Source organism: Ambystoma mexicanum, chromosome 5q (assembly GCF_040938575.1).
Source record: "Ambystoma mexicanum isolate Mex_15411 chromosome 5q, UKY_AmexF1_1, whole genome shotgun sequence".
Lineage (NCBI taxonomy): Eukaryota > Metazoa > Chordata > Amphibia > Caudata > Ambystomatidae > Ambystoma > Ambystoma mexicanum.
The window spans coordinates 950,616,748-950,635,232 of record NC_090933.1 but is presented as its reverse complement, the minus strand read 5'-3'; the positions used below and the strand labels follow the sequence as shown (position 1 = coordinate 950,635,232).

At 44.7% G+C, this 18,485-nt stretch overlaps 1 protein-coding gene across 1 annotated transcript in view; it reads right to left on the bottom strand.

The window, feature by feature from the left end:
* The window catches only part of DCAF13 (DDB1 and CUL4 associated factor 13), a 675,264-nt gene that overhangs the window by 274,964 nt on the left and 381,815 nt on the right, over positions 1-18,485 (bottom strand). The window contains exon 8 of the mRNA XM_069621473.1: positions 6,094-6,258. Within this exon, the coding sequence (XP_069477574.1) occupies positions 6,094-6,258 (165 nt within the window). The remainder of the gene's footprint in view (positions 1-6,093; positions 6,259-18,485) is intronic.

Genomic DNA, 18,485 nt, shown 5'->3' with positions numbered 1-18,485 from the left:
AAAGATCGAAACCTTGGAAATTCTGAACAGAAAGAATCTTACAAAGATATCAGTCGGCGAAGAGTCAAGGGATGAGCCCGTAGAACGGACTAATGGAAAAAAGAAAACCCTGTTGATATTGCCACAAGAAAAAACAGAAGGGGCGAAATCGTCTAGAGGACAAAAGGCGCCGTCACCCACAACCGACCTGACGGAAAGAAATTCTAACCTCACAAAGGTTACCCCATCACTGGCCAAATCTGACGTAAGGGGGTTTCGGTCTGGGCGAGCTACAAGCCAATAACAATAGACAAAAGCCAAGGTCACGATCAGAGGAGACCGACCCCCCTCCCCGAGATCGCCGATAACAGTAGATGAATTCTTAGGATGTACAGACCTAATGAACATCTCCACATACTCAGAGAAGGGCTTGAAGGAGCAAAGTCCCCCTGGCACAGAAGGCGGGGCAAAAAAAGTGTGGCCCAGAACGGGCTGTAAATCAAACAGCCAAGTCCAAGAGGGACAAGGAGGGTCCGATCAAGATGGATAGGAATGTAACAAATCCGATGGCCGTACAGAGCGCCTCGGCTCAATCGACTGTGGAAAATGAGAAGATCCACACTCACGTACCCAGATTAGGAAGAAGCCCGTCTAAACCCCGTTATGTTCAAGAAAAAGACAACAATCGAAGAAGTCCACGAAAGTACCGGGCAGAAAAAAGCAAACTGGAAATAAAAAAAAAAAAGCGCAAACAAAGTCGAGTTTTCAAGCTTGAACAAAGGGAAGTAGACAAAAACTTCCTAATTTTAAACAGACCGACAATACTTCAAATAACGAATAGAATGAAAACTCTGAAAAAGATTAGATCGGAAGATCTGGTGCTGGTGGAACCCTATCATAGGGATAAGAAGGCAAAAGTATTTCTCCATTTGAAATCAGCCGCCATCCGACACATCGATAAGTCAGCCTATGAAGAATTTGACCAAATGGGTTTTAGCTTGACGGAGCAAAAAAGGAAGATGAGTAGACAAGAGCCGGGTGAGGATAAGCTGGAGAATCCAAAAACCCATTATCATTACATATCCAAAACAGAGGACCAATACCGCCAAAGCCGAGGGTACAACCCCCGGGAGTGGCATGAAACGTCTAGACAATCACAGTATCAACGCAGGGGTGGCAAAGGGACCACTGAACCGATGGAGAGGTGACCCAAATTCAACACCGTATCGAGGCGCAAAGGACCAGGGTGGCTGGGCTCGGAACCCAACGAGAAATAACAGAGAAGAACAGATACAATCTGTCTCCTACAGCAATCCAGAGCGAAAACACCAAGACGACAGGATTAAGCACCATGTAACTCATCAGGCAAAAATGGAAGATGAAAGACAACCTAAAGGGCCATGGAAGTGGCTAATGTCGAGCTGGAATAAAAATAATGGTAAATAGCAACGACCAGGGTCGGCTTGCATCGACGACGACATCTGCGAAAAAAGTAGCGAGCGACCCATAAAGCAAACCTGCATTCTGGGCTCATGGAACACGAGAGGCCATTCGCACCTGATGATACCTGGAGACGTCGACCTTGGTCAATACGACATCTTATGCCTACAATAAACCTGGCTTGTTAACCAACCAACACTGGACGGTTTCTCAGTCGTGATCTCTTCGGCAGTCAAAGGCTTGCTTGGCAGACCGTCGGCGGGTCTTTTGACAGCTATAAAAACAGGAACGGGTCTGAGCGAACCACATAAGTGGAAACAGTCATATGAAATGCTGGTCACGCTGACCTCTCAAAGCCAGGGCAAGGCCAAGATGGAAAACGGCTTTCAGAATCAGGTGGCCATTCTGAATTGCTATTGGAACCCACAGCGAATGTCAATAAAAACCTTTTGCGACATGTCGGTAATAATTGACCAGCTATATGCGGAATTCGACAAAATCGAGCTCATCATCTGTGGTGACCTGAACGTTAAGTGTACGGAGGCCCAGGCAGGCCAACAACGCCCCAGTATTCAACGGGGAGGTGTTGACTCCACCATAGAAAGAGGAAAGGCCTGAAACGCAGCAATCAGCACAAGAAGTATTCAGAATGTGGGCCTCTTTGTTCCCCAATCAAATGAATATACCAACTTGGGAACGTACCGGGTCTAAAGCCACGCTGGACTACATCTTTGTCTCTAATGGTCTCATTAAAGGTCTGACGGGCTTTGGGGTCCAAAAAACCATTCACAGTGACCACAACCTACTCTGCTGTTACGTGGCATAACACAAGGCCGAATTCTAGAACTTATGACTGGGCGATAGAGACAAATGCTCAACAGATTCGCCTACGGCTAACTGAAAAAGATATTGTGAAAATCAAACGAACCTCGGAGGAGAAAGCCACCGATCAAGCCCGGAAGGACAAGAAAGAAAGACCAAACTATCTGCCTTTATTACTATCCTTCCACGTAAAGGGCTCAAAGAAACCGAAGAAACCTCTCGACACGAACCATACGTATGACAAGGAGTTGGTGGTAAAAAGAAAAGTGGGCCGCAGACTGCTAAGAATAGCAAAGAAATCAAATGCCGTAGAGGACTGGATAAACTGGCGTCTGGAAGCAAAAAGCTATAAAAACTGGCGGAAACAGCACAGAGCCATTCACTATCAAAACGACGCCAAAGTCATGATGCAGAAATGACAAACAAAACAATCGAACGAATTCTGGAAGTTGATAAAGGAGTCCAACTCCACGCTGAGTGGCCCGCTGTCTAACGCATTGGCCGAAGAAAGGTGGATCCAATATTTCACTACAGAATTTGAGGGTTCAACTATGGACACTCAAAGGACAAAGCAGATCTCAGGAACACCCTGGGTCGATCTTTCTAAGGTAGAAAACATCGAAGCATCCATACGGAAATTGAAAACATCAAGAGCCCCGGGTCCTGACGGACTAACAAACATGGACTTAAAAATGTGCCCAGGAAAATGGGCTTAATTGATCAGTAAGATATTTGCCAAATGCGGCAGAACGAATATGGTTCCTGAAACCTGCTGCAAGCGGTGATAGTCCCAATTTACAAAAAGGGGCCGAGACAGGAACCAGCGAGCTACAGACCGATCGCCCTGTTAGACATATTGGGCAAATTATACGCAACTCGCTTGCTGGAGCATTTCTGTGTATGGACAAAAAACAGTCAGTCCAAAGACCATCTCCAAACGGGCTTTCAAAAAAATGGATCCACCTCTATCAATCTTATGGTACTGAACATCTTGAAAGCAAAAGTCAAAGAGGGCGTGCCAAAGGTGTACTTGGCCTTCGTGGACCTCTCAAAGGCGTTTGATAAGATGAATCGACCCAGTCTGTGGTCAAAGCTACAAGGGTGGAAGTGTCCAACCAAAATATTGGACCCTATAATAGCTCTCCACTCGCACACAAAAATCAGAGTCAAACTAAACCATCAGGGTGCTATGTCAGAGGAGATATGTGTGAACCGAGGAGTTAAGTAGGGCTGCCCCTTAGCGCCGGCTCCGTTTACAGCATTTCTTGGTGACTACCAACTCTCAGAATCCAAAATTCGCTCTTTTCTGCCAAAAATAGGGAAAACAGATTCCACGCCTACTGTTTGCAGATGATGTCGTCTTGATCTTTCGACCAAACGAAAGTGGGCCTACAAAGAAATCGACGCAATCTGGAGTCTTATATTGTTGAAAACCACCTCGAACTGAACAAATCAAAGACAAAAATCATGGTTTTTGAAAAAGTCCCCAGTAAAACAACGAAGAAAACAGAATTGTTCCTCGATAACACCAAAATTGAAAGAGTTAACAGCTTCAAATACTTGGGGATTCAAATGGACAGCTCCAGATCAGAAAAGAGTCTCCAAACCCAACTATGGGAAAAAGCGAAATGCCTGACTGTCCAAATAAGAGCAGTCGACCGGAAGTACGGAAAGTTCTCTGGTACCGGCAATAACATTCTATAAAGCGAAAGTTGTCCCGGCATTGACCTATGGCTTGGAGGCCTCGCTATACTTCCCACGTAACACCTGGAGCAAACTTGAAGGCCACGTTTGGAAAACGGTTCTAGGCCTACCGAAATCCACAGCTATGCCGGCTATCAGGAGAGAGTTGGGGCTGGTGTCCTTAGCGTCAATGGCAGATCAAAGTGCCATGCGTCTATACAGAAGAATTATCATTGCAGACACCTTGCCCATCTTCAACATCCTACGTGACGAAACAGAAACAGGCAAATGCAAGGCCCTCAAAAATTGGGTAAAAGCCAGAAAGGAAGACCTGGCGAAAATTGAATGCAGTGACCAAGAGTTGAAAGAAAATCCCGATCGAATTAAAAGGAACGCTGAAGATTTGGATTGGATTCTGACAACAGAGAAAGCAATAGGGGACAAACTTCTAAATCACCTGCCTCCAACATTTAATAAGGTGAAAAAACCACTGAAATACTGTGCCAAGTTTCCAGATAAGAAGCTGAGAAATTCGATCATGAGAGCAAGGTTAAACCTGCTGCCAACTAGAGAAATCATATCAATCAGAGGAGCTGGGGCCGAGAAGCGATGTCGATTATGTAAAAAAGAACTATCCATCGAGACTTTGAAGCACCTTGTGATGGAATGCCCAAACACAAATGTAAATAGAAACACATACCTCCCCCGCTGGCCGAAAACCTGTGGAGATTTCAAACAGATGAGTTATGGAATAGATTAATCTCCGGCGAGAACACCAGATGGACTCAAGCCTTGGCCAAACTGATCGAACTAGCGTTTGACCAGATAAACCAGCTACTGCCAGATGGTCGACCTGTACGAGAGCAGGAAGCAGCTTAAAGAAAAGCTTCATAATGATCGGCCAAGGAACTAGCCTTCGGATAGTAAGGTGGCCTGGCCAGCGCTTAGGGGAGGCGTGTGCCCGTCTCATTCAGAATTGCATCTGTAGCTATGGAAGGTTTTGACAAAACTTATTTGTTACTGAGTAAAGTTCAAATTATTTTTTTAAAAAAAAAATGTAACTCAGGTCTGCATTCAGCCACTCTATTTATAAGCACTCTACGTGTCCTTCACTTACGTCCTGTTAAAAGAAGTATTGGCACCGTCAACAGTGTTGGCTTGTGTAGGTGTATTAGGCATTTGCCAGGCACTGCTATTGGATGCCCGGGTACTTGCACCATTTTGCACTGCGATCATCAGTGGACAGTTAAAACCACTACAGCAGTGCCTGGCAAGTGCCTTTCACATGTCCAAAAGACTAGCTAGCCCCCAGTCCCAACAGTTCCGACATCAGCGTAGCCCCGGGTCTTTTCCAGACCTAGCAACTCCCCTGGACTAGATACATAGAGAAAAGTAACCCGAACAGGACCGGGACAGCTACAACATTGCGCTTTCATTACCCGGTTAAAAAAAAAAAGACACCACTTGTGGACTAGCAAACGTGTCCCGATGAAGTAAGCTCGACCTAAACAGGTGCCAGAAAGAAATGCCATCAACAACACCCCTCCAGAAATCTTGATTCCTTACATGTGTATCGCCGGATAGCAATGCCAAATGCAATGCAAAGTCTTATTTCTTCAACTGCGCATGCCTGACCTGGAGTACCGTGCCTCTTTGCCGCATTTAAAACACTGGTTTTGTGATAAATGCGTCGCCATGAAGCCACTTCAAAGACAACACAATGAAAGGAGAACACAAACTGCTGTGAGCCAATCGTTCACTCTTTACTCCCGTTTCACCCACAAAGGAACTACGTAAACGCCCCCCCCCCCCCCGTGCATGCTTTGAAACATACACGAAGTGGACAAGTTTAGAAGGATAAAAACAAATGCAAAGAAAGCGTGCATTCCTCAAGGGAGTTGGGTAGAATTGAAAACATTTTCCAGAAATCAAATTTCCCCAAGCCCGACCTTATTAGAAAACCACAATGCGCAATTAAGACACGCGCCTTGTCATAAATAAATCAAGTGAAACATTGGGGAAGAGAGGCGATTCATCATGCTTTTAATGGCCGCTGCAGCACGAGCCCCCAGCACCGCACCGTGGGTGCCCATTGATTGCACGCGTTAATGAGGGAGGATGCACTCCTTTGCACTTGAAAAAGATGACGCCAAATGGCAAAGTACTGACCTGCTGTGACCTCTGTTTGCGGGGAAGATGCGGATAGATTTATCAAAGCTGGCCGAAACAAACTCCTTCCCAGTAGGGGAGTAATCCACGTCCAGGACCGCAGACACATGATCCATGTGCACCATTATGGGGTTGTCGAGAAAGCGCATGTCAAACGTGTACAGGCTGCAACGAAAACAAAGCAACAGCAATTAAGGAAATCCCATTTGGTAACAAAACAAGTAGAGATTGCACCGCGGATAGCAATAGTTCAAAGCCATAAAGTGTGGCGCTCTGGGCTTCACTTACACAGCTGGACTAGGGCATGCAGAATATCAACTTTCAAAATGAACTGCTAGGAGAGGCTCACAAATCCTGCTCAGGGCGCAGCCTTCAAGCAATGAGAACTACTACAACACAATTGGGACCGATCGTGTACCTTTGGTTGCTACTTTAGTTAATGCAACTTTTAGTGTTGTTTTTCTAAAGTCTACCAACATGGGAGACTTTCTAACCCCTGGTGTATAGGCCCCACATCTTAGTACAAGTCTGTACTACCCAAAGGTTTAGTAATGATAATGATGGGTTATTTAGATAGCGCCTTAATCCAAAGCACTTTACAGAGCACATTTACATACAATATAGCCCAACCGAAATTGGTACTCATTTATCGACCTTGGAAGGATGAAAGGCTGAGTTGGCCTTGCCGGGATTCGAACCTGCGACCTGCAGATCACGCTCAGCAAGCCCTCAACCCGCTGAGCTATCTTACCGGCGTAGTAGCATCGCAGAGCAGCCAGTCTTATAATAGGAGGATGTGACCTGTAGTACAATGACCTCAGTAAATACAGGCCCAAAGAACTCTGACACACAGTAAAATAGACATGTATTTTATATACACAAGGCAAACTTATATTCAGGTAAGTAGGCACTATTTGAACTAATCAACACACTAGAAAAAAATGAGCAACACTTTAGGGGAGTAAACCAATAGTAGAGAAATATAGTTCATGAACACAGTTAAACGGCAATTAAAATCACTTGTTATATAGTCACTCGGATGTTCTGTTGTAGGACTAAAATAAGGTTTATTCAGCACTAGCAAGACTTGTAATAATTTTCAATGGCCTCAAGGCTTCAGTAGTCCATCGCCATTTAGGTATGAGTTTTTCAAAGCCAGATAATAGGGCAAACGGGTAAGGCACAGCAGCAGAAAAGGCAACGTTCCAAAGGATTCCAGGATTACAAGCAAGTATGATGCTTTTGAGCGTCAAAAGGGTTTCAGGGACCTTGGGAAAGGCTCCGTACAGGTGCACAAGTATTAGGCCTGGGCAAAGGGTAGGGGTGAACACCCAAACACCGGAATCGGGACTCCAGCAACGCAGGAGCGACAATTTGTCTTGATGTATCAACTGTCCAGAGTCCCACAGTACCTGAAGAGCGATGAAGATGCAGCTGGATTCTTTCACAGTGCAGCAGTGATCGACCCGGTCTCCTGTTCCTTGGTCATGGTGATGAAAAGGGACTCTGAAATGGAAGTCGCAGCAGCAGTCTCAAGGACTCGGCACAGAATTCTTCATACTCCCATGTCGGTCTGCAGTTTTGGTGCCTTTTCACAGGGTCCAAGGATGAACGTTTACAGTCTGGTCAATCCGCCTCGATTCTTCGGTCCTGAAATCTGGTGAGGGGACTTTGAGGAGTAACTGAGGATTATGCAGGTGAAACTGGAGCTCATCTAAATTCTTGAGGATTCATTAATAGAAAGACGATGCACTGCAAATGGGTCTGAGGTCCCCTGGTATTGGTGATTTGCAACTCAGGAACGTCACATCACGTTGGGGGATGGGTCATTCGGCAGGTCCTTTTATGGCTAGTTGGTCCCACCAGCCAAAGGGAAGGAGTTGTCCTCTTCGGAGCTCCTCTGTTGATTTGAAAACTGGGTCAGGATAGCAGTGGTGCAGGCGTCTGGTTGTCTACTTGCCTTCTGCCAAAGGAACCTTGCCTTTTATTAGGATTTCACACACATCCTCTGCAAACTCTCCCTGCAGTTTACAGAAAAGGGGCGGGTGGCTGTCCAATCAGGACAGCAGCCACCCAGTGTGAACCGGTTCCTTTCAGGCACACTAGAAGGCCAAGGATGGCAGAGTTTTGGGATCCTCTCATGCTTCCTGCCTGTGCAGACAGACTGGAGCCTCGGAGGCCTACCAAAGGGTTCCTGCCAGAGAAAACTCAAATCAGGACCTCCCCCTCCCAGAACGGTAGAAGGATCACCAAGAAGGAACAACCACACAAGAAATGACTGGCCTCATTCAGTATAACAAGAAAAAGGTCCAGAAGTCCAGCAAAAAGTGTTGGCGGTCTCAGAAGGAGAGGGGATTAAACATAAAAATGACAAACAGCAATTACATGTTTTCAAGCACTCAATTCAATTAAATTTTGCACTTTAAGACAGGCTGCATTAACCACTTACCCAGCTGTTCCCCAACAAGGAAAACTACACAGTTTATGGTCCTAATAATGCTAATAAGCGTAACAATAATAATGAAAACAACGATCTGGTAATTTAGATGGTGTTTCAAACTAGATCCCTCCAGCTTCTAAGGGCTATAGTAATGAATGTCACTAATTATTACTCGCTTGCATTTTATCACCAGACGGGATGGTAATGGTGAAGGGCCGAGTTGGCCAGGCCAGGCCAGGGACCTGGGTATCCCACTTTACTTTGCCCAAAAAGCATTGCCCGCAATTACCTCGTCTGCATTCACTTTGCCAGACATTTACTTCTTCACGCCTTTCATTTCTCAGCATCTTCACATTGTGAAGGTGGAAATGGATGTGATTAAGGTGGCTAAGGTTACGGTTGGGCTTCAGGGGAGGCAGAGGCAACAATATGAGGTAGAAAAGAAGGAAGTTTACCCAGGGTCTCCCCCCTGTAATGACCATGCAGATTCTTGGAGAAGTGAAAGTCAGGAGAAATAAAGAGGAATAACACCTTTTCTGAGGCAAAGGTTCTTGATATTCGAACCAACGGATCCCAAGGGTATGGCTGGTCTTACACCGTTCGGTAGTGTGGCCAAATCCATTACTTATTAGGTCAAACTGGGTAAAAAAACCGAAACATTCACAGTACAAAATCATTATTTAATGTTTAAACCAATTAAAATAATGTGTGACAGAGTGCCATCTGTGAAGGGGTTGGAAGGTATAGCGTGAGCTTTTTTGATTTTTAATATGAAATGAAGCAGATAAATCGGTCTCTGAAAGTGAGGTCTGCTAATGAGACCTCACTTTCAAAATGCTCCATGCTGAAAAGCGTAGAACAAACCTATCACTCTGATGAGCCTGTCAGAACCCTCAATAACTGCCTTGTAGTTTAGCAACAAGGCAGTTACAAAAAGACATGTGCATTCCTGTTAACAGCTAATGGAACCCAAAGTCACAGCAGGCAGGGTCTGCCTTTAACCCTGGGGAGCTCAGATTTAGAATGATATAATTATGTGCTCCCAGAGCTTATTGACATATAAAACTCTTAAAATAAACAGGTCTGGTTTTGACATGGTGCTCTCTGGGTATTTCACAATTATACTGTCCAAAACCTATTGATGCCATATTATTGTCAGCTTAATTGCTACTGACTCAATGACAGGGCCTCAACTACATCAGTATTCATGAACTGGGGTTCATCCAAAACAAGGATTTGGGCCCAGCGCAGGAACCCCCCCTGTGACCCCCTCACCCCAAGGATCTCTATGGGAAGTGTGAAAGCTCCGGAGATAGGAGACTGACACAGGAGTTGTAAAGTGATTAGTATCGACTTTCATTTGACAAAGTAAACAGCAGTTGGATAATGGCCCCAACTCTAAGAGGGGTTTCCATGCCTCAACAAAACTAAATAGTGTGTCAGAACGTCCAAAATAAAGTTCTCGGTCCTGTGTCCAAATGATAACTGGACCCTCACACTAAACTTTAGATAAAGTGAAAAGGGGATGGTCTCTTCCAGATGGTCCCTCGCAACTCTTTCCAATGTCCCAGCAAAGTTCACAATGCAGTGTAGAAAACAAACAAAATGTCTGCGAGTCTCAGGGGGGCGACTCCCCTTTCCAGAGCCTCTTCTGGTAACAATTCAGACTTCCAGGGGTGTCCCTTCCCTTAACCATTCTCAGTCCTTTCAACAATTCACAACGCCAGGATGGGGGTCTGGGGGGGGTCTTTTTTGGCATTTTCCACTCTTTAAGCGCCACCCTTTCCCGTAGCACAGGGACCTAGAAGAGTGGTGTTTTGTCCTGTGTTTTTATTTTCTACAAGTTAATGGTGTCTATTTATTTCGTCTTTGCTGTTTCTGGGCTCTGGGTTCACTCTCTAGCCTAGCACTTCAGTGTTGATTCGTAATTCTTATAAGTCCACGGCAGGGGTGGGGGTGAAAGGGGAGGACCCTCCACCGTCTCTTTGGCACCCGTTCCTCCCCCAAGGCTCAACCCCTGCTTTTAGATTCCCAGAGCCCTTCTCCCCCGGTGCATACCTCATTTTATATCTGGTTTGCTTGCCTAGTTTCTGCCAAGCTCTGCATTCACAGGAATTGCGGGCTCTGTTCTGCTGCTTTGCAGCAGCACCTGTCAGCGAAGCTCCACTTGCGGACACTTTCCATGCTGTTCCCCCGAGATTCCTGATAACTTTGTTGCGCGGCTTGCTTTGTTGCCACAGGGTTCCAATGTCACAGAAGCTGCGATTATCAGTCACTCTGCAACAGGTCGGCAACCCCGCTCTCTGGGCACGTCCGTCATCCCGTTCAGCGGCTTCACTAGATTGTCTGCCCTGTTGCTGTGGGACACCAGGATCTTTAAATACGCAAGGCTTTGGTGTCTTGCCTCGGGTCGGTGGTCCCTCCTCACAAGTGGTTTTCCTCTATGGATGTCTCTTGCGTTCTCCCTTTGTTTCTCCGCCTCTTTCAATAACCACGGTCCAGTCGAACACTTTATAGCTAGTTTGTTAATGTTCCTTTGGTTTCCCGTCTCTTCCTTGTTATTCTACTTCAACAACTTCTCTGTCACCCACTACTGTGTAAAATGAGAAAGTATATCGTGCCTCCTATTACAATGAATATATTTATATTGGCCTACACCAAGCTGCTAACAAGTCGCTTGAGAAGAAATCCGTGTTACAAGGTCCTGACCTTAAAATCAATGTAAGCCGCCATTTTAGGATCATCCACCATTTTAGGTTTGCTTTGTAAAGTCACCTTGTGAGTCAAAATGGTGGACGATGTCATTCCGAAATACAACATGGCCGTCTTGACCTCTGCATGTAGCTAATCTGTAACTTGCCTGCAGGCCACTTGTTGAGGTGAACTGAGACCTTGTCCTTCGTTGACCTGTGTGCAAAGGATTACTCGTGCAATGACACTAATCCGCAAGCATATGTTAAGAACAATGTATTCAAACACTGAACGTAGAACACTTGTTTAACTACATTGTATTAATGTTTGAGAAGATTGGCATGGGAAATACTAGAACACACAGTTGCCTTGTATGCTTGTTGATATATGTATTAAAAGCAAACCAGTTACATGTGGATATGCGAACTAGGCATGAACCCTAGATTAGTAATGTATTAGAGGAATATTAACCCGAAGTAGGGTTGGACATCGTGTTCGCAAATAGTATAAAAGAGCCATGAATTCTAATGTAAAGCGTCTCTCACTGAACACACTGAACCACGCTGGAGTTCGCGGTGTTGCACTGAGGGCCGATAGCTATCTGATTTTGCTCTGTTCTTCGTAACTGGATTCAGTATAAAATAAAGTACTTTGTATGTTCCTTTGTAACCCGTGTTCGTGTATTTCCTTTTGGGGTACTCAGCCTCGATATTTTGATTCCGTTTTCACAACTGCTTCCCCGGTCTCGTCGCCCTTCCATTTTTAATTCTCGACAAGCTTTCAGTTATTGAACAGAGGCTAGAGCGCGGTGCACATGTCTACTTCTTGCATCCTCCTGGGGCCTCCTCGTCCCAGTTTGCATATCATATGGAATCGGTTTTACCTGACACCAATATATTGGTTCATGGCCTATTTGAGTTGTTAGATTAGGGGAGACGGTGGGGAATTTATGAGTATGATCTCTTAACCATATGGAAAGAGGGGTCTCTCTTAGAAGAGAAGGGACAATACCTCCAGGTATGTCACAGAAGGCTTTTCACCTTCTCCTGAAGACAGGGCATCTCAGTGGGTTAAGCCAAGAACCACTACGCCAAAAAGCAAGCCCTGTCGGGACAAAGGAGTGGGAATACATGTAGGCAGGCAGGAGAGAGGGTGGAGTTGAAAGAAGCCATTAAAAAAGCACCAACAGATGGGTACCACCATCTTGGATTCTACCTAGGCTCCCACACTTCCTGCGCCCCCTCCACAGTTACTGCAGAAAAAGCACATCTAGTATTACATCACCAAGCAGAAGACAATGAAAACAGCAGTCCGGATTCAACCTTACAGAAGGTTATAAGGGAACCAATCAGACGTAGCAGATTGCCTATTTAAGGGGAGAGAACACCCATTCTTTTGAATCTGCTTTAGACTACTGAAGAGGGAGGATCTTACCGGGAACTTTGTTGGGGACACAGCCTGCTCCAAAGTCCTCTTCAAGAAATGACGGGTAGACAAAAAAAGATCAAGAAACGGGCACACATTTTCCCTGAAACATTCCAGAGGAAGATATGGGGTGCCCTGTTGGCTGGACAAAGCAGGGACAACTGGTAGCCAGGAACGTGCTCACTAGAGGGATCAGGCAATGCAAGTGCTTTCTAGAAACCTTCTAGGATGGGAAGTGCAGAACAAAGAATCTGCCTTGCCCTAGGAGACTACATGGATCCGCCCAGCAACCAGAAGGCAAAAACAAGCTCTGGGCACTGTTTCTGCCAGCTTCTGAAAGCACCCAGAGCTCCCTTTGATTGTCTGAGCCACTGTATCAACCCATCTCCTGCCTGCGCTACAGCCTTTTGAGCTGATGGCCATTGAGTAACCGCTTTGGACCTCATTGAGCAGACAACTGATTCGAGGCCTTAACTTGACCCATTGCCTGCCTGTTTTTAACCTGATTTGGGCTGATCACTGCTACAGGATCACACTGCCCCACTGGACCGTCTTGTTGCTTGTGATATATTGGGAACTCAACCCATTGTAAAGTGCCTAGAAGCCTGGCTTGACACTGTACAGCCCCCAAAACAAGCCTACAAAAAGGTATTTGATGTGGTTCTGTCCCCCTAGCAGGCCTTACCAACTATTAAGATGCCACTCCATACCATTTAAAAACCTCTTTATTAAACATGACCGCTGCTACAATTATTGCCTGTGCACCCCAGTCTTCAGACCCAGAGGGCCCCCTTTTCCTTACAAAATCTGCATATGCTATATTTCACTTTACTGGGGTGGGTTATAGTGTTTTATATTAGTGTATTAAAGCATTAGTATAATTTAATCATTCCATATTTATATACCCTTGGTTGGACATTTTTATTTTGGTACCACAGTACTGTTGCGGTTTCGTCTTCTGTGCCAATTTACATCCCTTCAAAAAGGTATAGCCTCCCATCGGCGCAAGCTACCTTAACGGCAAAGGAGGTAGATCTGACGGGATTAGGATCATTTTATCATATCTAAATACCATAAAAATCTAGCACATTTAATTCTGTATTAGGAGCAGCCCTCCAACCCACCTAAAACCAAAGAAAACAATTTTAAGGCTTCCTTTCCTGCTCATGTTCTTTTATTGACACATTTCAGATGACGTCTTGCTTTTAAACGGTTTTCTCATGTATGGGTATGTGCAACTTTGCTAACCTTCTCAATACAACTGTTGAATGCAAGATGAACAGGGGGTAATTTTCGACGATGGAAAATGAAAATCAAAAACATTGAGGTTCTCAAGTAAGGGTGTATACCAAAAGACTGTCTTACACACAAACACCTGCAGTTAAATACAAGGACAAGTGTAGTTCTGTTAAAAAGGTCTGCCTTACTTGTTTTTGTGTAGAATGAAAATTTGACAAGTGGGGAGAGTGCTAGGTCTCTAACAGACAAGGGGTCCATGAAGTCTGAAACACTTCTCTGGTCCATGCAGTAAAATAAAAAAAACATTCCCAACATGGAGGATCGAGTGGAGAAGGAGACAGTGCAGGAAGGAAAGACTTTCCCGTAACACTAAACAATTGGTAACTGCTAACAGAACCTATGATTGGCAGTACACTTGATTTCGCATCTGAAAAAGCTTTGACAGTTCAAGATATGGTCATTGCGCTTAATACTAACTTGACTAGCATCTCTGATAAATTAGCACCATTCAAATACAAAAAGATACGGAAAGATAATAAAAAGATCTGGTTTTCTGAGGAATTGAGAAAACTCAAATAAGTCTCGATGAAATCCAACTATGTTTGGAAACTGGACACCAACCCAGTTTCACTGACCTCCTATAAGACAGCTGTCTTGGCCTATAAAAATGCCATATTGTTGGCTAAGAGAAACTATCATAACTCTCGCATAAGCAATGCTGTTTCTGACACTAAAGAATTGTTTAGAATTTTAAAGGAACAGGAAAATACGCCTGCCCCTCTAGGCTTAGCTGAAACAAACAATAAGGACTGGTGTCAACTAATCCAAAACGGTTTGCAAAGTAAGCTGGATAACATCCGAGCAATTATGTTGGAAAAAAAGAAGCAGATTTCGGCTTCTTCGAACATTATGACACCTAATGTCTTTATAAGGAATCTAGATATTCCCATTTTCATTCAATAACTGAAACTGAACTTGAAAAAATAATAGGGCAGATGAAACTATCACAGTCTAGAGGCGATGCATGCTCTTCTACGATCATCAAATCCTGTGCTCCGTCCTTAGTCAAAGCAATTTGTTTCTTTGTTAACGCTTCACTTAAGGAAGGGAAAGTTCCTTTGGAACTAAAACAAGCTAAAGTCACCCCTATTATTAAGAAACCAGGATTGTCAAGAGATAATCCTTTGAACTTCCGCCCCATTTCAAATACTCCATTTTTGTAGAAAATTCTTGACAGAGTGGCTTACCACCAGATTGCCGAACACTTGAATCAACATCCCATACTGCACTCTCATCAATCAGGTTTCAGAAAACAGTTCGGAACTGACACTTCTCTTTTGGAGTTAAAATCTAGGTTATTAACTCAAATGGATAGGAGCTGGCTCTCGTTGATCATATCATTAGATCAATCTGCAGCCTTCGATTTAATCGAACACTCTATACTGAATACGAGGCTTAAGGAAGTGGCTAACTTTTCCAACCTCGCTGCCGCTTGGATCGCTTCCTTTTTAGAAAACAGACACAGTAGTGTCTGTTCGGATAACGCATAAGCTGATCCTATTCCAGTTCTCTATGGAGTTCCACAGGGAGCTAGCACCTCACCATGTATCTACAACCTTTTCATGGCACTGTTTTTCCACATGTTGGAGCAGGAGGGTGTACATTTTTCCAATTACGCCGATGATACCCAATGTGTGGTACATCTAACTGGCTCTTATGAACTGGACAAGCAGGAAGTGAATAGAATCTTCAGCTTGATCGAAAACTGGATGTTGAATAATTATCTGGTGTTGAATAGGGCCAAGACTGAGTTAATGATTGTAGGTTCACCACACTCACTGAAGGTTTTAAATCATGCCTATAGCTCTTTCTCGCTGGGGACGATATTATATGCCCACTCCCAAAAAATGAAAATATTGGGTGTTACCCTTGACCAGTCTCTTAATATGAAAGCACATGTATCCTTGGTCGTGTCTTCATAAGCGCCGAAACTATAGCAAGAGCGATAATAGGGGCCAAACTAGATTATTGTTGCAGCCTATTATTAGGTATCGGCAGGTTGGCCCTACAGAAACTACAACAGCTTCAGAATTGGGCAGTGAGTTGTAGTGGGGCTTTCTAGGCGCGAACATGTCTCTGCTTCCAGGAGGGGGCTCCATTGGCTTCCAGTGGAGGCAAGAATAACATTTCGAACAATGGTTATCACATTTAAATGTAGATTGCAAATGATGCCTCCATATCTTCAGTGCTATATCAATGATAAAGTAAACACCAGAGCATTAAGATCCAGGGCTCAGAATCTTTTGGAGCAACTTAGACCTAAGACCTCTAAAGCGGAGAACAGAGCTTTTGCTTTCAAAGCCCCCATATTGTGGAACTTACTTCCAGACTACCTGCGTGAACCAAAAATTCTGGCCGTCTTCAAGAAAACTTAAAACCTTGCTCTTCTCATAAGCAGGATCTCGGGGTAGCACTGTCTAGGAATTTTATTGCTAGTAGCTTGTTCACTGTGACCATCCTAGATAGGACTGATTTAGGTTAGTACTGGTGCCCTCTTCTTTGTTTCTATGTCTTGTATCTTTTTGTTAGCGCCTTTATGCCTATGGGCCCATAGTTTGCGCTTTATAAATGTAATGTAAGGAAGGGCAGTGTTGCAGTGTAAGGTTGGTTCTCGCACAGTCATCCAGAACAAAATAATGTAGAAAATAATTTAAGTCTCATCATGAAGAAGGGAGTGGGACCTCGTGAAGGCCAGCAGTGGGTTGGGGCTCCACAGTCACACCCTTTAACGTACCTCTGGTCAAACATTCCTGGAAGTTACCAAAACACTAAGCGATACATGCCACCAGGAATGCTTGCCGAGGTCGGGTCTATGATCAAGTGCTGCTAGTCCTTTGAGGTATTTTTATCAGAGATATTGCACAGTTGACCATAGCCAAATGTTGGCATTCAGGTGGCACGTCCAAAACATAAAAAGGAGGTACAGGCTGCGTGAATTCTATTAGCAAGAACAGCTGGTCCTTTTAATGCCAGTATTTTTGGCATTTCTCTAGCATTTCTGTCCACACGCGAACTGCAACTCCCCTTTACACATCGTGAATTTTCAGTTTTCAGGTTTATGGTACTGATGGACCCTCCCGGCCGTATTTGCATGTAATAAAAACAGTGTTTCTGGTGACCTTGATATGATTAACAGCAACCCCCTGCCCCCCTGAGAGGCTGAGTGCTCCTCCACCGAACACCCTGGGTTGCGGCACCTACCCACAGTGACCAGTCCATGTGCACAACAGAAGGTTTGCAGGTGCTGCGTTTCTTAGAAGGCCTGCCCAATAAATGGAGCATGGCACTGCGCCGAGCTGTGTAGGAAATTAAGGGGGACACAGCATCGGAAGAGCTCGGAGAACACCTAGAACTTGAGTGTACTCTAGCAGGAAAAACAGGGGGGTCCTGGGGGGTGAGGGGGGAACAGTGTTATTGTGTGGTGTATGAGCAAATAAAAAGAAGGGGAAGCCCCAAGAAGACGAGGGAAGACAATGTTGTGAAATAGTGTAGGAGTTGTGATCAAGAGAGTGAGGTGACGTTCTCCCACTGTGGGGAAAGATGACATCAATAAAAGTAAAAGTTAAACATTGATGTGGCGTAGCTCCTCTGTAAACGAGGAAAGACAGCGCTGTATTGGAAGGGACAGTCCTGTGTGGAAAGGGCCCGGTATCCCTCTGTCCTAGAGTGAAAGGGACGCGAGGAGGGTGCAGTACCCTTGTTGTGAGAGAAGGAGACAGAGGAAGGGTCTACACCAATGTGTAAATAGATACATTTTTTTTATTGGTTTCCCTTAGCAGTTGGGCATATAAAAGTGTATGGTGTAAGACATCGGTAGCACATTCTGTGGAGGGGGGGGTTCTTAAATTAGTAGAAGTGTTTCAGGGGTTTGGGGGTTATTTGCAGTTTGTTGTACATGAGAGAATCGTTTGTTGTGGCTTTTTAAGGGGAGATGCCGCTGGATCGGTGTTGGTGAGATTTTTCCTTCTTAAACAAGATTGGATTTGAGAAGCAGTATGGGTACTCTTGTTGGAGCATATGTGTAAGACACTCCCACAGTGGAAGGAAAAAATTATGAAGTACAACCGTGAGTAGGTTCAGGTAACAGAATGTAAAATGTTTACCTCTTGGCCTAAGGAGGGCACACACAATAAAGCTATACTAGAACATTTGTATACACATTTGTTGTCAACTTATAAAGGGGAAAAGTTGAAAAGCAGACTGAGCATACTTTAATTGTGGAAAAAGTTCAGAGACTTACGGAACGCCCTTGATGACAGAACAGAGGGCACCAATTGGACACCTGCAAAGGCCACTACCCCACCTCGTTATGGGTTCTTTCCTTTATAGCCTGCCACAGGGTACACCAACCCTCAGTATTTGGCCCCTTCTGAGCCCAAAAAAGGAACACAAGAAAAATGGAAACATGAGACCCATTGATTATGGAAATAGAACAAAGCTTGCAGAGAGTTATAAGCAGCACTAAAGAAATCAGATGCGGACTAGAGGAGGGGAAATGGCAAGCGTTAGGCACAGACGAGTTAAGGGCGGATCAGAT